This window comes from Cheilinus undulatus, linkage group 4 (genome assembly GCF_018320785.1).
Source record: "Cheilinus undulatus linkage group 4, ASM1832078v1, whole genome shotgun sequence".
In the NCBI taxonomy this organism is placed as follows: domain Eukaryota; kingdom Metazoa; phylum Chordata; class Actinopteri; order Labriformes; family Labridae; genus Cheilinus; species Cheilinus undulatus.
In genome coordinates this window covers 52,540,070-52,564,362 of record NC_054868.1, presented here as the reverse complement: position 1 = coordinate 52,564,362, position 24,293 = coordinate 52,540,070, and the positions used below count along the sequence as shown (strand labels likewise).

The window sequence follows — 24,293 nt, the reverse complement described above, 5'->3', positions numbered from 1 at the left end:
TTTTGGAAAAAAAAAAAAGTTATCGTTGGGAGGTTTGTTCAATAAAATTTGACTTGTGTTCTAAATGTTGGTGGCTTGAAAATTTTTACCTCCGCCAAGGAGGTTATGTGATCGGCAGGGTTTCTTTGTTAGTTTGTTAGAAACATAACTTGAAAAGTTGTGGACGGATTTTGATGAAGTTTCAAGAAATATCAGAGATGGCATAAGGAAGAACTGATTAGATTTTGGGAGTGACCTGGATCCCCATCTGGATCCAGGAATTTTTGAAGGATTCTGTACTATTGGGGGATAGGGCTAATGGTGAAGGTCTGCGCTCTCCATGTGCTTTTCTAGTTCTGACTGTCGTTTGCATCAACTATTCAGGAAAATCAGAGTTACACTCTTCAACTTCTTTCCTTGTCCACATTCACATTAACCTTGCAGAGCAGATGGATACACCCGTTTCCTTGTTTTTCACTGGCGAATCCATCTTGCAAAGCTCCCATCTGAACCGTTTGGGCCAGGTTAGAAAGTGACAGGACCAATCAGTGATGAGGGGCAGTACTTTCAGGCGCAGCAGAGTTGTGACGTAAACAAGCAGCAGCAAGAGGCTGGTGCAATTATGGAGGAAGAGCTTAGCATGGATCCTGCTAAAGCGCCAGTTTTATCAGAACTTGACGACATTTCTTCGTTAAAAGAAGAACAAAGAACAGCAGTGAGTTGTTTTCTTTTCAAAAACGACAAAAGTCGAGTACTTACATGTCTACAGTCGCCATGTTTTGCGTTATTCCTCAGCTTGATAGTGGCTACATCACGTGTTTTGTTGCTCTGATTGGCGCGTAAAGATGTGATGGAACATTCATCCAATCACACCGAGTATTTTTCAAAGCCTCTGCCTTTTCTCAAACATTTCCTATTGAAGCTTTCCCAGACGGATGTGTGAAACAGGATGTGTGAATGTCAGGTTACATTCACATGGCCACGATTTCCTCTTAAAAGAAAGTTTTGTTGATATTGGATCTTTGTTTGCAAGGTTATAGTAATACATGTTTCTAAAAAAATTAAAAAAAAAATTAACCCATTTATGTTCTTTAAAAACACAATTTCAACACCCTTTCCAACATTTTTTGCCTCTCTGGTCTAATGGGGCACTCAGTGCCCATGAAAGACTCTTGAAATGTGACATTCCTGTATCTGCTTTCCCTCCTCTTTCTCCCTCCTCCAGCTCCATGCTGTCCCCCCTCTATCCGGACCATGGCGGCTCGGTGGTGTGGCCCCAGACGTCGTCCTGCTCCTCCTCGTCTCAGGGCCTCCACCGGCCTCTACGCTGCCGTCCTCCCCCGATCAGCGGGAGCAGCGTGGGCCCCAACCCCACCTACTACCACACTGTGTACGACGTCAGGGTGGAGCAGTACAGCGACCTTCCTTTTCTCAGTAACGGCGGTGGGTACGGGCTCCGATCCAGCCGGGGGTCCGTGTCCTTGGTGACCAGTAACTCGGACCCCACGATCCCTCTGATCCGGAGGAGGGGGGGACTGGTGGACCACCGTGATGTCATCCTGGCTCATCAGGCGCACAAGAGGCACAACACACCTCAGGCCAAGAGGAAACAATGGGAGTGAGTACGCTTCACTTTCTACACTTAAGATGAATGGGATCTGTCTGCATTATAAACAGTGTTGTCTGTCTGAATGGATGATACATAACTATGCATTTAATATTATCATCAATGATCGTGATAGAGAAACACTGCCTCAGTAATCTCAGTTTCAACCTTCTCCATTTTCTTCCTCACATGCTGTTCTGTACCAATGTAAAGAAACCATATTCAGCGGTTTTGGCCAGAGTCTAAACTCTTAAATCTTCCCTCCACCCACCATGTCACAAGATTAACGCCTCATTTCCACATACCTATGTGACTGATGTCTGTGTATTTGTAAATAAACGATGATACCCCTAGTGTCCAGGGCAAGAAACTGCACATTTTTATGGATGGATAAAAAGCTGATTAACTACCTACTGGGGACCGGATAATATTATCCAGATTTTCACCTTTTAGAAGCTTGGAATCTGAATGTGGAACTATTTGAAAACAGAAAATAAAGCAGAACGTCATGTAAACCAGGGGTTCTCAACATTGGGGTCGGGACCACATTGGGGGTCACAAGACACTGAGAGGGGGTCTCCAGATACCTTAAAAAACTAAGAACATGTTTGAATTACATTGTTGCCAATTTACACCAATTTTGGCAAATTTAACCCATTTTTATCACTTTTCTCCCACCAATTTTAACCATTTGAACACATTTATCAACTTAAAACCCATTTTTTGTCCATTTTAACCCCTTTCCACCACTTTTTTCTGCCTATTTTTGCCACTTCTAAACCAAAATTTAAGACTCTCTGCCTATTGTTGGCTCCGTTGACACATTTTTGCCACTATTAATCCCTTTTGCCACTTTTTAAGACACATTTCACAATTTGAAATGCGCTTTTTTGCCACTTTCTTACTTTTTCTGCCTTAGCTAATCCTTTTTTGCCGGTTTATATCGACTTTCATCCCATTTTACAAAATTTGTGCCTATTTTTGCCACTTCAACACCATTTCAGCCACTTTTTGAATCCCCTTTTAATATGCCCGTTTTTGCCATTTCCTTTGGTTATTTTGCTCTTTTTATCTAATTGTTGGCATTTCTAACCCATTTCTGCTATTTTTTTAAATCCAATTTCACCACCTTTCCCCCCACTTTTTTCCATTATTAACCCATTTTACGTATATTTATCATATTTTTATTCTGTTTTTAACAAAAGGCTTTACATTTTTAACAGGGCTACTTACTTCACAAATGAATCAAAATTGTTTCTTTGATAAGAGTGGTTATTATTCAGGTTGAATATAAAATACCATAGCTTAACTTTATAATGGACCATGATTTTGGAAACTCTCCCATTTTTCCCCCCTAATGGGCGGCCTTGTCTCCACATGACTATTCTTGAATGTTCATGGCTGTGTTCAACCACCCTCAGACACAGTGGGGGCCCCCAGTCTCTGGCACCTTTATTTTGGGGGTTGTGGGCTGAAAAGGTTGGAAACCACTGGTGTAAACAATGCCTAAGTCATACGTCCTGGTCTATGGTTTATATTGGAGCACATTTTGGATACTGATGTTGATCATGTGTCAACGCCTGGAGCAAAGGTGGGAACTGACTAATCGTATCTACTCAAATGACTGTAAAATAGAATTTTTTTTTTCTATACTGCTTATCCTGTTGAGGATGGGGCCTGGTGCCTGTCCCATTACTGGACAAGAGGCGGGGTACACCCTGGACTGGTCGCAGGGCTGAGGTATAGAGACAGACAACCAGGCATGCTCACACTCACACCTACATGCAATTTAGGTTCATCAATTAACTTAATGAGCAGGAGCCAGGTACTCAGAGTACCTGGAGAGAACTCATGCATGCACGGGGGGAACAAGCAAGTCCACACAGAAAGACCCCGACTGGGAAGCAAACCAGGAACCTTCTTGCTGTGAGGCTACTTTACTTGAGTATATTTTGGGGGAAGTATTGTACTTTTGATATCAGCAATAACTGAGTAAAACTTAAGCTCCAGGTTTCTCTTTCTCTCTGTGAGTTTTGAAGGCTGATGAAGGTGAACGAGGCTCCATGTTTGACCGCATATGACCATCCCTTCATTCACTCCTTCACAGGAAGAGTAAACAGGTTGAGTTGTTTTAAGAAGGACTTACAGACCTCTATACTGCTCTTAAAGTCATAAACTAAATGTAAATGTAATGTACTGTAAACTCTGATTGCTATCAGTCAGGTCTGCTGAGGTTCATCTGGTGAACTGGTCTGAGCCGTAGCAAAAACCGAGTCCCTCTCCAGGCCCAGTATCATCTAATCATCCTGTGTCAGGACAGCAGGGAGTCTCTATCTCCTCATTCACCCCCTATCTCCCCTGGTTTCCCATAGAGACCTTATTCATTATCCTGCAGAGCTCATATCTCATATGTACAAACTCCTCCAGCTTATCTCTCACCTCCCTCACAGCCAGTTACCTAGAGACGGAGGAACAGCCATAAAACATAATTACTACTGTTCAACTCTAATTACACTAATCATATCAGGGATCTAGGAGGCCTAACAAGGTCCCAGTTCACCCTAAACATAATCATCAAATACAGGAGGTAGACTACGCCCTGGGGGGGGGGGCTTTCAATCAGGGAGGGTCTTTTCAGGTGAGAAGAAGAAAACTGGGCATTCAAATCAGCTCCAAACTGCTGTGAGGCTGTTTTTATGGATCCAATCTTGTCATACATTCTTGTAAAGGTTTCCTGTAAAGACTTTTCGGTGTTTCTGTGGTGTTTGCAGACAGTTTAGCATATTTAAGTAACATTTCTCAGTGTTTGCTGTCTGTCTTTGAGAGCGCTGACTTTTTCCGGCATATCCCGATCCCAGCTTTGACTTTCCTCCCAGCTGATGGCAGTTTGGCTGTAGAGCTTTGAGATTTACAGTCAGATCAATAAAGCGGGTCTGAATAGTTTTTCAGCTTTTACTCCAGAGTGATTCAAACACCTCCGAGGATCAATAGCTCTGTGTCTTCATTGATCGAGCATCTTCTGAAAGCGTCTAAGGAGGAGGTGTTTTCTTCACCAGCTGTGTTTGTAGGTTGGATCATCTCTCAGAGTCTGCTGACGGCCAAGAGATGGAAGTGTTGAAGCAGCAGTTAACAGCTCCAACCAGAGCCAAAGGCAGTTTAGACTAGATGGTGTGTTTCTCAGCCTTGTAATGCAGATAAATCCAGCCATACTTCAGTTTCTAAATGCTTTGTGTTGTTGTCAGTTATCTTTACTGTGCTGCAGCAGAGACTCTGAAAGGCTTTAGGGTGTCAGACTCAATCACAGCAGGGGCCGGGTTCTGGATTTAGGTCTAACCTGAGGCCTAACAGGGTTTAAACAAAGTCAGCTTCATTTTCAAAAGGTTATAAGTTATGGAGGGAAAAAACATGATGATAAATAATTCTGAAATTTAAAAAAGTCCAAATGAAAAGTTTAAAAATCTTCTATAAAAAGTCAAAATAATGTTCTTAAAACACAAATGTATGTAATAATAAGTTGCAATGATGTTTAAAAGGTCAAAATATGAGATTAAATTCAAAATCACAAGTTTAAAAAGTCAATGTTAGTGAAAATGTTTAATTGTGAATCTAAGAGGTCAAAATAGCGTCAAAGTTAGGATTAAAACGGTTCAAATGTGGGATAAAATTTAACGGACTAAAAAGGTCAAAATATGACCTCTAATTTAAAGTTATGAACTTAAAAATATGCGATGGAAAGAAAAGATATGAATCCAATGGATTTAAATAAAAAATATGATATAAAGAATATAAAAAATATGAATTTATTAGATCAAAGTGAGAAAAAAGTAAAAAAAAATATGAATTTAAAAAATCAACATTTTAATATAAAAAGTCAAATAATGAATTGAAATGCTCAAATTATGAGATAAAAAGGAAAAATTATTAATTCAAAAGACCAAAATATGAGCTAAAAAGTCAAAATAAAGAATTCAAATAATCAAAATTTGATAAAAAAAAAAAGTTAAAAATAGGAATTTAAAAGATCAAAATTTTACTATAAAAAGTCAAATAATGCATTCAAAAGACCAAAATATAGATAAAAGTCAAAATAATAATTTGAAAAGCTCAAAATTTGATAAAAAGTAAAAAAAAAAAAGGAATTTAAAAGATCAAAACTTTAATATAAAATGTCAAATAATGAATTGAAAAGATCAAAATATGACATAAAAAGTCAATATGACGAATTGAAAAGATCCAAATTTGAGATAAAGTAAAAAAAATATGAGTTTAAAAGATAAAATTTTAACATAAAAAGTCAAAATAATGAATTGAAAAGATCAAAATATGATTTAAAGTCAGAAATACAAATTCAAAAGATCAAAATTTTTATATCAAAAGTCAAAATAATGAATTGAAAAGACCAAAGTATAAGATAAAAAGTCGAAAAAAAAAAAGAATTATACAGATCAAAATATGATATAAAAAGTCAAAATAATGAATCAAAAAGATCAAAATTTGATTCAAAAACAAAAATACTTATTTACAAGATCAAAATTTTTATATCAAAAGTCCAAATAAAAAATTGAAAAGACTAACATATGAGATAAAATGTAGAAATAATTAAGTGATCATATAAAAACTTAATACAAAAAGTAAAAATTGTACATTTAAAAGTTCAAACACATATAAAAAGTAAAATTTTAAAATTTAAAAGGTCAAAATATAAGAAAAAAGTTCAAAATTATGAATTAAAAAGATCTAAATATGAGATAAAAGTCAAAATGAGGAATTTTAAAGAATAGAATCTGATATAAAGAGTCAAAATAATGAATAAAAAAATAAAATTTGATATAAAAAGTCTAAATTATGATTTTAAAAGATGAAATTCTCAGATAATCAGTAAAAATCATCAGTTTTATTCTTAATTTTGAGATGCAAAATTTAGAAAATTCTATGAAAACTGACTTTTTATGTATTTATATTTACTCATTACTTTTTCAAATTTTTATGAATTAACAAGCTTGTTTTACAGTATCGAGGTGAAGTATACATTTTTATTTTTAAATCTGCAGACTTCCTGCCAGTGGACCAGCTATAATAAAACTATGATACAGTCTTGCGGGCCGGATTTGGTCCCCGGGCCTTGAGTTTGACACCCCTGCTGTAGGGCCTCCGTCTGTGTTCGTTTTAGTTTAACCTTAACTATCAGAGCACGTCTCACTGGTGCTTGAAGTTAAGGGAGCTTTAGATGCCACTGTGTGCTTAATATTTCATTAAGTTAGAGAAAAATCACTGAGAGGATCTCAGACTGTCTACACCAGTTTCTTCAAAAAGACATATTAATGCTGCATGTTTAAACTCTACAGTCCAGCCCTGCTTTGGACTGGTTCCTTAATCCCATTACTGCAGATGTTTTACCAGCACCTGAAATCACTCTCACAGTCCAAGAGTCTTCTGCTGTCCATCTGTGTCAACAAGAGGATCTGCACAGTCACTGTTTATATTTCTGCATCATTACTCATTATAATAATGTGTAATATGAGACTGTATGATCGTGCATGAGGTGAATCATCACTCATCCTCCTTTATCATCACCATCAAAGCTTGGCAGCACAATCTCACTGCACCTTTAACCTATAAACTATAAACAGATATTTCCGTTCCCCATTTATCTGCTTGCAGCATCCAAATTGCAGCTGTTAATGATCCGATGACGTGCATCAGAGGAAACACCACCAGCCTGTCTGATTGGAGCTCTGACGGCTCCGTTCACACAGCTGAGGCCTTTACTGCGTCCCTCTAAAACTTTGGTCTGAACTGGGCTTCAGAGTCTGCAGGTATTTTCTTGCAATCAAAGCGCACAGCAGCCGATTAGAGTGACGCACACACCGTCACACAGAGAGGAGGAAGTAATCAGTGGAGGGAAGCGGGTTTGACCATGCAGACTGCTCACACAAGGATCCCCCCGGCTGCTCCGTACGTCACCTGAGCTGACTTTCTCTACAGCTGCTGATGAAACACGGTGAAAGTGGCACGTCTGAGAGCCTGACCAGAGCTGTGTAACGGAGGTGACAGACTTTACATCAGCTTGTTTTATTCTGACACAGAAACAAGCAGAAGGACAGACAGCTGCTGACACAGCTGCAGATCAGATCAGGTGTGTCAGCGATGCCTCAGGGGGGTTGAAGCTGAAGTTTTTCACCCTCTGGTGCTAAGTGTCCGTCTCCTGGGGCGTTTTCACACCTCAGTCTCGTTTGCTCTGGTCTGAATCACGGATCCCTTAGTTAACATGCAGTCATTTCTCCCAGTGAGCTGGTTAGGGAATCATCTTTTTGACTGATTTTTTTAAAAGAGTGCTGCACTGCTTGGGTAGTGGTCTGCAACCTCTTCTGGCTAAATGTGAATGCCTGAAGGTAACAGAGAAAGCTGGGTCTGTAAAGTGCGGTGACATGACTAGAAACACTACACAAGCTAAAGTCCATTTACCAAGAGCTCCAGGAAGAGTGGTCAGCATATTTATTTATGTGGGCTAACTATACTAGTTTAAAGTGCTGTTGCATGCAACTGCATTACTGCAAGTTTGTGCAGCTGCCATCTTTGTACACTGAATCACAATTTCCAGGATCTACTGGCAAATTGTACTGTGGAGCAAATCGCTCCAGTCCAGCACTGGTATGTTCCTGAAGCGCCACTCTGCTGGGCTTTGCTGGAGATCTGCTGCAGGCCTATTTTGACCCCGGCCGCTACCAAACCCGTCCATTCCCATCAATCAGAACGCTCCAAACAGGAAGTCAAACACATAGAGTATCTGGTACTCCATAAATCATCCAGAGGTGTCAAGTAAGGAAGTACAAATACTTCGTTACCTTTCTTAAGGAGAAATTTGGGGTATCTATTATTATTTTGCAGCCGACTTTTTACTTCTACTCCTTACATTTTCACGCATTTACCTGTACTTTCTACTGCTTACATTTTAAAAATAGCCTCGTTACTCCTATTTCATTTCAGTTTGTTTTTATTCCGGCTTGTCATCGTTAAAAAAAAACACACAAAAAACCCCAAAAACCTATCCAGATAAATCGTGCCATCCGGATAGAATGAATTTGATTGCGGCTGGATGAGAAGTATAAACATAATACCATTCCCACTCCCCACTGGTTTGTACGCAATCCATCGCGCCTGCGCACGACACAAATCACATCACACCAGCAAGGAAATAGCAGACGTGTGTAGCTGAGTACGAAGATGTCCGTGGCAGAGACTCAACAGAACTGGAGCAAAATGTCCCAACCAAGCACCAGCGAGGAGGTTGGTAGCCAGGAAGACTAATACTTATAGGCAACTAGTCATCATATCTTCTGCTCCATGAAACATGTTAATGCTCAGTAGTACACATATATGGTTCTTGAATGTTTTGCACTGTACTAAAATGCGTTCATTTTCAATGGGCATAAATGCGGCTGAAACAGGTGCATCCCAAATTTTTCAACATTAACATTTAATATAACATTATAGTCATTATGGCCTTTAGAAAAATGTTTTTTGGGAAGGTGAGGTAGTGCACTATAGGCCCCTGTGACGCAACCTAAGCTTTTGTCTTTAATGGCATTTTTTCCCCCTTACATTACTTTTACTTTTATAAATGAAGTAGTTTTGAAACCAGTACTTTTACACTTTTACTTTAGTAAAAACCTTTAGTTGATACTTCAACTTCTACAGAAGTCTTTTTAAACCCTAGTATCTATACTTCTACCTGAGTAATGAATGTGAATACTTTTGACACCTCTGAAATCATCACAATACCAATATTACGTCTCATCCTGCAGAGAGAGCAAAGGGTCACCGGGAGGTCAGTGGGTCACAGAGCTACGAGGAAAAGTTAACTTTTGAGGGAATTTAGCCAAAAAATTTTACATAAACCCACAGATCCTTAATTCAACATTAACCTTTTAGATTTTAATGTACTCACTCGTAGTGTAAGCGATAATTTCATGGATCCATGATGGAGGGGATATTAAATTAATCCCAAAAAGGTCAAATAATCCACCATTGACATTGTATTCCTGCCTGAACTTGTAGTTCTCCTGTTTTCTCTGCCCACTGATCAGGGCTGCACGCCGCAGCGCATCATTCTGGACACACTTCAAGTCGGCGAGGTTGCTCACCTTCAGTTGGAGCAAAACCGTGGTGCTGCAGAGCGCAGCTCAAAGCAGATGGATACGCCTGTTTCTGTGTTCCTCACTAGCAAATCCATCTTGCAAAGCTCCTGTCTGAACCATTTGGGCCCGGTTAGAAAGTGACAGGACCAATCAGTGACAAGGGGCAGTACTTTCAGGTGCGGAGGAGTCGTGATGTAAAGCAAAAAGCAGCAAAAAGAGGCCGGTGCTGTTATGGTGGAAGAGATTAGCATGGATGCTGCTAGAGTGCCAGTTTTATCAGAACTTGATGACATTTCTTCGTTAAAAGAAGAACAAAGAACAGCAGTGAGTTGGGTTTTAGTCCCCATTCATTGTGTCCTGCAAGTGGGTGCTTAACTGCCCCCTCTCATTTGCTCATAACGGTACGTTTAAAGAAAATAGAGGGTATACTTTTGAAGTAAATAAACCTTCTGGAGTGCTGGTTTGACAATAGAACGACTTGTGGGCTGGAGCCTGCCTCATCACTGCAGGCTGAAAGCTCCACTACCATATTATCACTAATAGATGTGCAAACTCCACCAGTCAAAAACAGATGGTACAGATGACACCAGTTTAGCTCACTTAGTAGAACAGAGACCCTCACACAGAGGCTATAAACCTGAGCGCACTGGTCACAGGATAGGTTCAAGGTCTTAGCGCTGTTTGATGCATGTCTTTCCCAACTTTCTCCCCATATTTACAGTCTCTCTTCAGCTGTCCTATCCCATTTAAGGCAAAAAGACTCAAAAAATTAGAGCAGCACAGCTACACAGTTCTAGATTTTGCCTAACAGGATAGAAACCATCATCCAAGAGGACAGTCTAAACCTTTATTCCTTTAGGATATTACATAAACAGGCCTATGTACTAGTAGTTGCACAATTTATAATCCAGATTGTACGGTACACTTTCCAGGCATTTAGGCTGAAACAAACACAAAAAAAGTCTCCTAAACCCAGGCGGGAGTATTCATTCAAAGACGAACTAAACTCATACACTGGAGCATCTTTTTCCCTCCTTCTGGTTAATGCTCCTCCGCTCCTTCAGTTTCTCAGCTCCTCTACTTCTTCGCACGTCTCCTCTTTCTCCTCAGAGGGATGAAGCAGCCATTTGCAGTGCCCTCACGCCAACGCCACAGCTCCTTGCCAAAGCCTGTCACCTCTACGGCACCAGTACTGGTCCACAAATCACCGAGTGTCTTTAAATAGCTGTGTGATGGTTTGATCAGTTAGAAGGCACTTTATTGCTTTAACTCTTCATGCTGCGCATGAATCACCACATAAATACCTCTGTCCACTTTTAGAGAGTGTAAAACTTTTTAGAAAGCGCACATATTCACTAAGCTTACAGTGCATTTAGGAAATATTCAGACCCCCTTCACTTTTCAGTTTTGTTATGTTGCATCCTGATGCTACAGTCGTGTAAATGTATTTTTATTCTTATTAATCTACAGTCAGTACCTCATCATGACAAAGTGAAAACAGAATTTTAGCTTTTTTAAAACCTATTAGAGATAAAAACTGAACATAAGTATTTAGATCCTTTGCAAAAACACATGAAATTCAGCAAATAAAGCCGACCCACGAAAGTTAGGAAAGTGACGAACGCCACAAGGCAACACACTGGTTCTTCCTGTTTCTCTAGATCTTTGCTGAGGTGTTTCTACTCCTTGGTTGGAGTCCACCTATGCTAAATCATTCTTATTTGGAAATGCACACACGTCTCTTTAGAAGGCCTCACAGCTGATGATATCAGAGTGAAAACCAGGGAACTGCCTGCCTGCAGAGCTCAGAGACAGGATGGTTGCACTGAAGACTCTCAAGAGCACAGTGGCATCCATGACTCTCAAATGGAAGAAGTTTGGCACAACCAGGACTCTTCCATTAGCTGGTTGCACAGCAGAACTGAGCAATCCGAGGAGAGGGGCCTTGAAGAGAAAGAAGACCAAGAACCTGATGGTTGCTCTGACTCCAGAGATCTTGTGTGGAGATGGGGCAAAGTTCCAGAAGGCCAAACATCACTGCAGCCCTCCGCTGATCTGGGATTTATGGCAGAGTGGCTAGATGGAAACCTGTCTTCCGGGCAAAACACATAAAAGTTTGCAAAAAAGCACCAGAAGGACTCTCAGACTGTGAGAAACAAGAATGTGTGGTCTCATGAAACCAAGAGTAAACTGTTTGGCCTCAGTTTTAAATGTTAGGTCAGGAGGAAACCAGGCACCACTCATCACCTGTACAGTACCATCCCAACAGTGTAGCGTGGAGGTGGCAGCATCATGCTGTGGGGGTGTTATTCAGCAGCAGGGGCCAGGAGACTGGTCAAGGTCTAGGGAAAGCTGAATAGAGCAAAGTAAAGCGATATACTCGATGAAAACCTGTTCTGCAGCGCTCAAGACCTCAGACTGGGCCGATGGTTCACCTTGCAGCATTACAACGACCCTAAGCACAAAGCTAATGCCCCGCCCACACGGAAACAAGCTCAGGTGTATACGCAGAAGTTTTTTGTCAGATCAGTGTTTCATCCACACTGAAACGGCGTTTCGGGTGACTGTGAATGAAACTTTTTGCAAAGGGGTCCCAGAGCGAAATTTCCAGGAACACGGGGCTGGTTCCTGAAACCACACACACACACACAGCCACACGCCCCTAGCGGCATGGTGGTGAATTACAGAGTGACGCGTTCCCTTGACGCAGAACTTTGAATGGTCAACGACGGCGCACGATGTAGAAGCATAAATCAGGCTTTACAGACAACCCTTTAACCATGCTAAGGAAACCAAATGAAGGCCACAACATCACCATGAAACACTGAGAAGTCTTGGCCCCATTGAAAGTTTGTCTAACCTGAAGTAGTCCAGCAACAACGACCTCTCTGATTGGTGGGTCGGTGGCCCAACAGAGGACCAACACAGAGTCAGTTTTCCAGTTTCCTCTAAAATAAAGCCTTAAAAGTGTGAAATGTTTTGCTGACAGCTCTCTGCTAAAGACATTTTAACACGGGGAGGAAGTGTAATGTCCCTCTGTCTGTCCGTCTGTATCTGTCTCTCCGTTGCGTTGCATTAGTGCCAACATCAGTCAGTTTGTTTTGCTGGCTCGGCGTGGTCACTCTGCTGCCAGCTGCACTTCTGACTGGAGAGTGCACATCATTCATTTTAATATTTATACTCCTTCTCTCCCTCCTCCTGCAGTCAGCCATCACTCCTCTCCTTCCCTTCCTTTATCTTTTATTTTCTGATCTCTCCTCTTACCTCCCGCTTGTCCCTCGTTTGTCCTTCTTTGGTCTTCTGTCCTCTCGGTTCTCTCTGTTAACCCGTGCGTCTCCTCTGAGTTAGTTTGCATCATTGCTGCTGAGCTGATGGGACAGCCTGTGAAGCTCACTGATGACATGATTTATTCTATTCCCTCAAGGTTACACCGTTTTATGGAGAGTGATGTGTTGTCAAGGCTCAACAACTTCAGCTTCTTTTTTAACTTAAATTTAGCTGCTGCATTTGATCAAATCACACATCACAATTCCAAAAACATTGGGACACGGTGTGACAAAATAACATAATACAGTGATTTCTAAATAATTTTCAAACTATATTCAAATGCTTACAGCAAAGGGATATTTTATGTTCAAACCTACACACTGAATCACTTCTGTAAAACAAACATTCTGGAGGTGTTCCAAAAAAGTTGGGACAGGAGCATGCCCTTTAGGTATACCTAGGCACATTCTTTGCATTCTGTTTTGGAATTCTTGGACCAATTTGTGTTCTGAAACCACACAGAGATGTTTTTTTTTTTTTTTTTTTTGCTCATTTTTAATTTTTCAAGCCAAATCATTACATTGACCTGTTTGGTATTGTGCATAGGAAAAATACTCATGTTGGTTTCCCTTGGGGACAAAACTCACCCATTTAAACCAGTGATAACTGCTTATTTTAATTGCAGATTTGCAATACCATGTATCACCGTTAGCACCATTAGCTCTGATGCAATTTTGAATGGGGACCTTAGACTTGCAATTTTTACTCCTAACCACTAGATGGCACCTTTATTCTTTCTGGGCCAAGCGTGTATCTGTAGGGCACTTAAATGACACACTTACAGTGGGATTTTTTTTTCATAGCTCTGTGAAATAAAGGCATAAAGTAATTAAATAAAAACCATCTGTGGGTGTTGATATGAACATAGACCTGGGTTTTGTATGTTAGATATGAGAAATTGCATCTCTGAAGCACCACTCTGTGCTTCGTTGGGGATATGCTGCAGGTCTGTGTTCAGTGCCGGTGCTACCAAACCGCATCAATACCTGTTGATCAGAAATCTCCAAACAGGAAGTCAAAAGTTAACAGTATCAGATATTTCAAACAATGTCATGATTAAAACTGGACAAACAAAAACAAATTATGAATATAACCATGTAAAGTAGGGGTCAAAATGTTTCCTAGGGGTCCGTCTTTTGCATAATTTCCACCAATTTCTGGACACAGCACAAAAAAATGAAAATGCAAAAAAATTGATGTTGGTGGGAATTGATGACTTATGACCATTTTAATAATTATCAAAAAAGATCTATTTAGCATTTTTTATATGGAAAATATCTCATTCTGCTGAATTAAGAATCGCAGCACTTTCAACACTATGTCGCATGTTTTGTTGCTCTGATTGGCCCGTAAAGTTGTGACAGACAGAACGTTCATCTAATCATCCTCCAAGATACGACTACAAAAGGAACTCAGCATCAGTTAGACGGTTAAGAGAGTGGCAGGTCAGGGTGTTGGGTGCTGAAAAACCTGGACTGCGTTGCTGATACGGGACCGGCTGTAGATTAGGGACCTTAATCTTGCAAAGCAGATTGACGGTCCAGATTCCATGTCCGTCATCAGGCAGGTCCATCTACAAAAGATTCAATCTGAAAGGCTTGGTCCTTTTCTGAAACATTGCCAGGATGTTCAGCTTGTTTTTTTATTCAGCTATTTTGGTCTTAGTATTTTATCGGTTACCATCTATGTTGTCTGGTCTCTTGGTGTTGTCTGATTTTTATCTAGATTTTTAATGTACTCTTTGTTACTTCAACCTGCTGGGACTACAGATGGAGATTAGCCTATGGCTACAATCTGGCATATTTACATGTCCATGTTCATTAATGTACATTGTCCCTTAAATAAATAAATAAATATAAAAAATGAAAAAATGAAAAAATAAATAAACAAGAAAGCTTCATTGAAGGAGAAAGAGGTGATAGCTACAGGCGGGGTTTGGTTGTACTTCAAGCTAGGGATGCACAATATTATCGGCCTGGTATCTGTATCAGCAGATATTAGCTTAAAAAGGAAAATATTGGTATCGGCAGATACCAACATTTCTGCAGATATTTTCATCTGAATTTGGCTGTGATATTTGCATATATCAACTGTAAATTTTGGCCATATTTACCAAAAAGTTAGTTGAGTTTTAGGCTAGACTAACAGACCTAAGTCAGTTGAGGTCTTTTTCTTTTGCAATCCCCACTCTTTAAACTTTAAAGTGTGATTTAAGGACAAAATTTTAACTTCCTCAAGGCTTTTCTTGGCTGAAAAAAAGAAAGTTTTAGTTCCTCAAGGCTTGTCTTGGCAGAAAAAAAGGTTTTGTTCCTCTTTTGACCAGGATTTTATTCACCAGCTGGCTCCACCGTTAGTAAACAACAGTCCCTGCCAGTCAAGTTCACTTTATCTAATTTATCCTCCAGGGCTGTGTATGCTCACAACTTCATTATATCACGTGCTCTGATTGGCCCATTATAGAGACAGGCAGAATGTTTAATCACCCTTAGAGAATTTTCAAGGTGCTGCCCTTCTTAACGCAGAACTGGGGCAGGCCTAGATGGAGACATAGCCAATGCAATGGACATATCAAACAGTCTATTTGGCTCCAGGTTAATACACCTTATGGAGGGCAATTTTTAATGAACAGTCTTTAACTCAAGGAGGAGGAAGTCTTGTGCGTTTGCATGCTGAGCAGCAGCTCTGGTCTCTATTAGACTTGGAAATGCCTGGTGGGGCCATTATGTAAAGGGGTGGAGGGGAGTTCAGGGTTATGAAGGGGAGCTTGGATGATCCCTCAGTTAAAAACATAAATGAGATTCAGCAACAGATGAGCAGATTGAGACTAATAATTGACCATGGGTGGAAGTCTTTATCTGCCATTTATTTAATCTAGATCATCACAAACACTGCCCAGCAGGCAGTTTGGTATCAGACTGATCAGACCACAGAGCAGCAGCACTGCCGCCCTCTAGTGGTGACTCTTACCAGTGCTGTGTTTGATTTTATGAGCCTGAGAGAATAAATCAGATTCTTCCCTTCTCCTTCCACGTGTGAGATTTTACAAGAGCAAGGTTAAACAGCAGCACAAACGTCACGCTGACAGACTCTGACGCAGATCTTTACGCTGACACGCTACTGGACATGATTTAATGATAAGGAGGCCGGTCTGAAGGCTGCGAGGCGTCATCACGGTGGATTGTCTGATGTCCTGAACGGCTGCTGAGGTTGGGACTCATTCTGTAGTCACATGAAATCAGCACAAAGAGAGGAAAGAGGAGAAACTCACAGTATTACAGCTATATTCTAACATGTTTAACTCCACTGATGGCCTTATGTGGCGGGTCAGGCTTTGTGGTACTTGAGTAGAAGAACAGAAACTTGTATGAAAACAGACTGGTAAAAGCAGAATAAGATATCTTTGCTCAAGTAAGAGTAGAAAGCAGAGGCCCTGAAAACTGAAACACAATAAATTAGGATAATTCGGCAAAAAAGTGCATTCACTTTTAACAGTTTTGGCACTCTCCCTACTATACTGCAAATATATTTATTCTAACAGAAATCTTTTGGGTTTATCACTGTGATTTGTTAAAGTGAGCAATAAAAATCTATGTTAAAAAATAAAAATGTGAGGAGGCCTAGGATGGAAAACTGCAATCTCAAAGGGATGGAGGACATGAGCAGGTAGTTCAGAATGAGCTACTGCAGTACTGTACATGACCACCAGGTGTCAGCAAACACAAACATATGCAGAGCTGGAGCAGTAAAGAGTTTCAGCAACAACAGGTTCCAGCTTTAATGTTTTAAATCAGTGGTTTGTGACCCAAATGTGGGTCATAAAGCTCTTTCTAGTGGACGTATGCCAGGAATAAAAAAATGTAACAAAAATTCTAACTATGGGAGCTCCTAAGTCAGGGATGTCAAACTCGATCACAGAAGGGACCGGATTTCAGATTAAGGTCTAGCCTGAGGATCTAACAGGGTCCACATTTCACCAAACTGTTAACCTCATTTTCACCGGTAATACGTTATGGGGGAAAAAATTAGCACTGATGATAAATGATTTTGAGGTTTACAAAAATCAAAATGATATGTTAAAAAGCTCAAAATCAGAGATAGAAAGTCAAACTTATTAGTTCAAAAGGTAAAAACACAGAATTAGAAAAGGCATATATATTTAAAAAAAAACTGTATGGAAAGCCCTTTGTGCATAAACTTGATATCAGTGATTTTAACCATTGTTTAGCTCTACTGGTACTCAGATTTTGAGTACATGTACTCTGATTTAGTCTACTCGTAAGCAGCTAGACCTTACTAGTAAAGCAAAAAGTGTAGCTAGTAGTACTAGTAAGGCCAAAAACGGCTACTAGTAGTTCGAGTGAAGAAACATAAGCAAGACCAGGGTTTACTGAGCCAGACTGTTCTGATCCAAACCAGACTACTTGTTAAAAACAGACCATATGTGAGTGCTTCCTCACGCTGCTTTTCCAGGCTGTAGACAGGGGGTTTTAATCTAAGTCTGCTGACATTTCTCTGAGAGCTTTTTAAATGTTTAGCCTGAATGTGTCACCACTTTGACCCTCATTGAAACGGCTTTACTGAGTGTTATCTCCAGATTTTCCCCTCTTTTGTCGTGATGACCTGTGCCTGTTCTGAGATGCTCTGGTTGTCCATCAGATGAAGTGCAGACCCAGAAACTCTTCCAGCAGATGCAGTACTTGATGTGACCACAGGGTCTCAGTAGAGGGCCATGTAGACCCCTTTGTCCATCACTGCTTTAACACCATATTCTTACCAGTGCCATGCTCAGAGTCAGATTCAGATGATCTTAAATCTGCACTGATAAGGAAATCGAGGGTTAAATTTGCAAAGCAAGCATGCACATAGCTGTAAGAAAAGGGGGAAAGGAAATGAAGGCAGCACTCAGACTCTTTAGGACCTTTTTAACAGTAAAATGTTCACTGTGAAGTTTTTCTGTAGAGTCAAACTTCCTCCTGGTGAAGCCCAAAAATATTATGTACATCCCCTAAACATCATTCATTATTAAAATCAACAGCTAATGAACCTACAGATGTTTCTAGATGTTTAATCTCCACACATACGCACAGACCTGATTTCAGATGTAAATATATGTGCAGCAGAGACAGTAAATCAGAAAACGGCTGACTGCTCAGCAGGTTTCTTCTTTTTCCCAGATAAATAGGCGCTTTAGAAATCATTGATTCGTCCTTTATTTTAATGAGGAGAAATCTGCAGGGATGGTGTCTGTTCTCTCTGAGGAGTGAAGTGTGCACGAGGCAGCACTTTAAACAAATATCCTTCTACAGCACGCACAGGGAGAAGCTTGTTCTTCATGCATTAATGCACACTGTCTTACTGTATAAAAACACTGTTTAACCCTTACTGTTCCGCAGCGCTCTCACTTACTGGTGGTAAACGTACCCACGCCTGCATTTTATGGATTGTTTTGGTGCAAAGCTAGTTCAGGGTGCACTCTTATTAGTCATTTGTTAATCACATCATAATATGACACACAAATAGTTTAACCCTTAGAGATCCACAGGCTATGTTGCCATTAATACTTTTCTTTTGGAAATACAAACCACTCAGACAATCTGAATGCTTGTGTTTGGGATCATTTTTTTCACACTATACCACAACCACATAAAATGAAAAACTGCATTTTTAAAGTTTAATTTACTGTATTAGATAGAGGACCTCCAAAAAGCACAAAAAACCCACACTTTGTTTTTAAAAATTGTTATTAAAAACCATATATTGTGTTTTTTAATGAAAAAATACCAGTGCCTGTCCTGTGCAGTATGGTCCACTGTCCCTTTTGTGTAACATTAATTTTTATATCAAATTCAAATAATCGTATTTCCTGTTTTACTTTGCCTGTTGACATCAAACAAAAACAGAAAGAAAGCTTTAAAATCACACCGTTTACACTGACTGCAATGCAAAATGTAGTTTTGTTTTCATGCTCTCATGTGACAAAAATAGCCCATGATGACATCACGCCGGCGTGATTGTGAACCCCTAAGGCAGGTGTGTCAAACTGAATCACAGCAGGGGCCGGATTCTGGATTCAGGTCTAACCTGAGAGCCTAACAGGGTCAACATTTAACCAAAACCGTCAACCTCATTTTCACCAGTAATAAGATATGAAGAACAGCACTGATGATAAATCATTTGGAAATTCAAAAAAGTTAAAATGATAAATTTAAAGGCTCAAAGTCTGAGATGAAAATTTAGATTATTAGTTCAAAAGATCAGAACATGATATTAAAAATAGAAAAATGATGTTTTTAAAAAGCAAATATATGAGGAGAAATTTAAAAATCAAAAGTTTGAAAGGTCAAAATATGAGATCAAATTTGAAATTGTGAGTTTAAGAGTCAAAATATAACTTAAAGTTTTAAAATATGAGTCTGACGGGTCAAAATATGGGATTAAAAAGCCAAAAATTAGGAGCTGAAAATGTCAAAATATGAGCTAGAATTCAAAATGAGGGCTTAAAAAGTTCAAATTATGAATTGAATTTAAAATTGGGAGTCTAAAAGGTCAAAATATGATATAAAAAATACAAATTATTATTCAAAAAGTCAGAATCCGAGAAAACAAATTGAAATCATGTTTTTAAAAGTCAAAATATGGGATTTTTTGCCAAAGTAAGGAGTTGAAAAGGTCAAAATATGACTTAAAATTTAAAATTGGGAATCTAAGAAATTAAAACGATAAATATAAAGTCCAAATTATGAGTTGAAAAGGTCAAAGCATGAAATGAAAAGTCAAAATCGTAAGTTTAAAGTTGTAATCTGCAGGCTTTTTTTTTTGCCAAAAGCAATAAAAACAAGAAAATGGCTTGTTCATCTGTTTTTCCCAATTTCTGCTCAAAACAGAATAAGGACAGTTTCTCTCAGTTTTGAGTCTGGTTTCAACCAGGAAACGGATCTACCAGAAAGTCCACTGACCTCAGAGCCACTCCAGCGTAGAAAAACAAAGACAACTTTAGTAACTTTACTTTCTTTGTGACTCCTTTTGAGTCTTTTTGGTCATAAACTAACTTTGTAAAGTCAATGGACTGTCCCGATTCCATGTCCAAGTTACAACACTGACTAACAGAGACAGCTGACAGTGATCATGAGGCTATAGTTAGCTAGCATTAATTAGCCATCCATCCATCCATTTTCTTTACCGCTTATTCCATCGTGGGTCGTATCCCAGCTGTCATTGGGCAAGAGGCGGGTACACCCTGTACTGGTCACCAGTCAATCACAGGGCTGTCATATAGAGACAGACAACCAGACACGCTCACATTAATTAGCTAATGTTAGCATACCTAGCAATTACCTATACCAGTGGTTCCCAAAGTGGGTCGTGGGCCCCCCCAGAGGTCGTGGGCCCCCCCCAGAGGGGCGTGGCGCGGCGCGGCAAGGCTAAGCAACTCAAGCCTATGACTTCGGCAGAATGGGAGCAGTTCAGTGATGCCACCTCAGATTGTCAGTCTCACAGCTTCACCCAAGACGCAAGAGATCTGTAGCACGAAAATAGTCCACAGTAGTCACTCAATTTATGGAAGGATTTACAAATCTTACAGATGTTTGGCAACTTTGTATTTTAAGCCAACTGTTCATCTTTAGAGAGTCAGAGTTTTAAAACTCAAAATTTTTAGGTTAGGTTAGGTTTTATGTTGTAAAAAATTCTTTAAAAAAACAGGAATTTGTGGGCAAAAGTTGTGAAGACCGGTGTGTTTGTCATACAGTTACATGCTTTTATATGTTCCTACACACAATGAGGGGTAAAAATATTTTCATCTGCCACAGGGGGCCAAAAAAAAAAAGTCTGGGAACCACTGACCTTTACTCTATGGGAAATTTCTTTTTTTTTTAAGTTTATTTTGGACATTTTTGTGCCTTTATTTGATAGAGGAGGATGGTGGATAGGGTCAGAAGCAGGGACGAGAGCAGGGGAGAGACATGCGGTAGGGGGCCTCAGGTAGGATTCGAACCCTGGCTGTCCGCACACATGGGGCACACCTTAACCACTCAGCCACCTGCGCCCCCTCTATGGGGAATTTCTTGCCCTTCAGTTCCCAAACAGCAGCGTTATTGACCCAAACACCGAAAACTGCCTGCTGTTTTGTAGACGTTCATCCTGGCAGTGGTAGAAAAGGAAACTGGTATGTAAACATCACTGAGCTTAGAGTGAGTGAGTGAAATAGGTTTAAAGGTGCTGTTTAGGGTGATCAAAACTTCTGTTAATTAATATCTCTGATTTTTTTGGCTACCATAGGATGTAAATATGTTATTTTGAGAAGATGGAGCATTAACATGGTGGTGCTGCAGCTCCACATAGTGGTCCATGGTAGATGACGGCTCTGTTTTCCCTCCAAGACTTCCTGCTGGTCATGTGACTAAAGTCCTAAAATTCTTGGGGTTCAGATCCTAATAATGTTTGAAAAGTTTACCATCATACCATATCACAAGTTTATGTTGGATGTGTTAAGAGTCAAATATTTGGACTTTGCACGACTTGCGTTTCAGTATTGGTGATTTTTGTGGCCAACATTAAGAGGCGCTGCCTCCTTTGTACATTTACAGTCACCTGGTAAAGCTGAGCCATGATTTGAGAGCTGCATAAAGGGATTCTGGCTCTGTTTAAAGGTAAATTTGAGGATTGTAAGGGAGGACTACAAGAGGTAAGAGGAGTAGCTCTTTAGTTCTGGCTTTCCCTGCCACATTTCTATTTGATCCCATTCATATTTACTCCTGTAAGATTTGCCAGATTTGCATTTTCAGCAGTTTCCTGTCCTCTGAGCTGGGAGCTGAGATGAACCTTTAAAAACACAGAGCATCACATAAATGTTTGAAGCCCTCTCTCTGCAGAATAACACAAATATAAATCTCCGTCCTCTTTAAGGAGAAATTTAACGGGCATTTTGTGAGCATCTCTGGGAGACAGAAAAGATTATTGCAGGAGCAGGGTGCGTTTGTTTTGTTGTGTCAGCTCGGACAGGCGGCCAACAGAGCCAGCCTCTCAATTAGCTAATAGTCTTAGTCACAGTTATCTCCCTGTGATGATGCAGCTTTTCTCTGCTCACAGAGAAGCTCCTGCTGGGTTTATGGTTAGTCTGGAAGCTGAAGATAATAATTCATCTCACTCATACTGTAAATTTAAGCTCAAAGTAAGGTCTGAGTTTCAATTAAAAAGTTTTAAGCCTCAGAGAAATATTGGTCTTTAAAGCAACCTTTCCATCTGTTGTTCCTTGGCTTTAAGAAAAAGCCTGATGGTGATTTTTATCTAGTGTAGGAGACGGTTACCTTTTCTGTTGGGCCTTTTTTGCCCAGACCCCCTTCCAGAAAATCTTTAAGAGAAGTGCAAATCACATTTGAACCTTACAGTGAAGGTGAGCCTCAGTCCATCACCATCCAGCATGTCCATGTGAGCCCCATATGGGTTATATGTGGGCTACAATACGGGTCCCACGTGGGTTTGTCCGTGGGTTCCATGGTGGCCCCACCTGTGATCGCTCATGTGAACTGCAAGTGTGGATCAGCCCATATGAGACCCATTTAGGAGATGTGCTGTTTTCAAAGCCAGGGGACATGTTTACGCTAATGGGGACCCAAGCTTTTGTTTTTGAAAAAATAATTTAGAAGACATCAGAGCAAAAATTCTACGTAATGTATCTTTAAAAGTCACAAAAGGTTTAACCTTTCAAGGACCTGGACTGAGACTGGACTATCCGTCTGAAACCTCCAACTGTCTCGTAGAGCCAGTGTTTTCTGAAGGTAGCTCTCTTCCCTGATTGGTCCGACTTCGACAGCATAATTTCCGATAGAACCATCTTGTTCTCTCTCTCTCTCTCTCTCTGGCTGTCACTCGGGGTCGTCCCCTCTCTGTGATTGGCCGGCTGCCAGCCTCTCCCGTTTAGCGAGGGCGCTGCCTTACCCTTCACACCTCGGCTTTTTCTCAATGAATCCTTTACACCGGGGACATTTACAGCGCAGACACGCTCTCATTGTTCCTCTGAGATTTATTGACTTGTTAAATGAGTTTAAACTTCCAGCGGCTTTCAAACACATTAAAAATGCTCTCTGCAGGATGTTTATGTAAAAATCCACCATCTTATTACTGGAAACCAGTTATGGCTGCTGCACAGATCCCAGTGTTGAGGCTGAAGGATCCAAGCTCTCTCTTTAGGAAGGTCAACTCCTTTAACAGCATTAAACAAAGAGAATGTGAGCTATTGCTGCAGAGTGCAACATAACCATAGAGATCTGAATGTAGAATAAACACGTGTGCCTCACATTATGCATGCTTTAGTTCCAAATTTCAGTGATCTGATGGTTGTAGTTCTGGATTTAATTCAACCGGCATCAGTCTTTGAAAAGTCTCTTTAAACCCCAAATTTTTACAAAAAGGTTTAACAACCAGGGTGATCCTTTAACAGAAAAAATAGAAAAAAGTGAATGGGTCATTAAAATACAGAGGAACAGCTGATCTAAAGCTCTGTAGTAACCTAAACCTTCAGTGTTAATCCAGTTTCACATCCATTACTAATGAACCAGGCTGAGCCTCCAGGCCCTGCTTTGTTTTTGAAATCAGGTCAGTCTAAATGTCAGGAAACTCGATTATAGCACATATGAACACTCATGAGGTTTTAATCTAAATAGTATGGCTCCTTATCAAGTCCAGATATCCCTAATTTGAGCAAACATTAGCCTGGTTTCTTCATGTTTTCACCTGTTTTCTGTTGAGCAGACCGCTGTGTTTTGGAACGTTTTGCTACTCTGCCCTAACCCTGACACACCAGACTGTTTCATAGATCCATGCAGGGCCGTTGATAAGGGGGGAAAAGGGAGAGATTTCTGGGGCCCAGTCAAATGGAATCCCATGGAAGTCTGGAAAATTACAGTCCATTATAAAGTAAAGCTGTGATAACCATATTAAAATTTTTAACCTGAATAGTAATCGCTCTTAAATAAGCAGCAAAAAACGTAATTGTTGCTGTAGTTCAGTTTAGCCTAATTAAAATGTAAACCCCAAAATTTTAAACCAAAATTCCCTTTTTTGCTAATGTTAACGATGTTCATGGGCAAACTGACTGAAATATTTGGGAACGTAATGTCAGAGTTCATTACTAAGCCATGATGTAAAAGTCGGTATGATGGAGAATAAAGGGCAAAATAACTAAAGACGTAAGTTACTGAAATAACTGGGGAAAAAGGCAAAAATGTGTTGAAAGACACAAAAAG

At 40.1% G+C, this 24,293-nt stretch overlaps 1 protein-coding gene across 2 annotated transcripts in view; it reads left to right on the top strand.

The window, feature by feature from the left end:
- The window catches only part of cacna1ab (calcium channel, voltage-dependent, P/Q type, alpha 1A subunit, b), a 332,264-nt gene that overhangs the window by 32,643 nt on the left and 275,328 nt on the right, over nucleotides 1-24,293 (top strand). For both annotated transcript variants that reach the window (XM_041785844.1, XM_041785845.1), the window contains exon 2: nucleotides 1,205-1,597. In XM_041785844.1, the coding sequence (XP_041641778.1) occupies nucleotides 1,209-1,597 (389 nt within the window). In that variant the 5' untranslated portion in view covers nucleotides 1,205-1,208. The remainder of the gene's footprint in view (nucleotides 1-1,204; nucleotides 1,598-24,293) is intronic.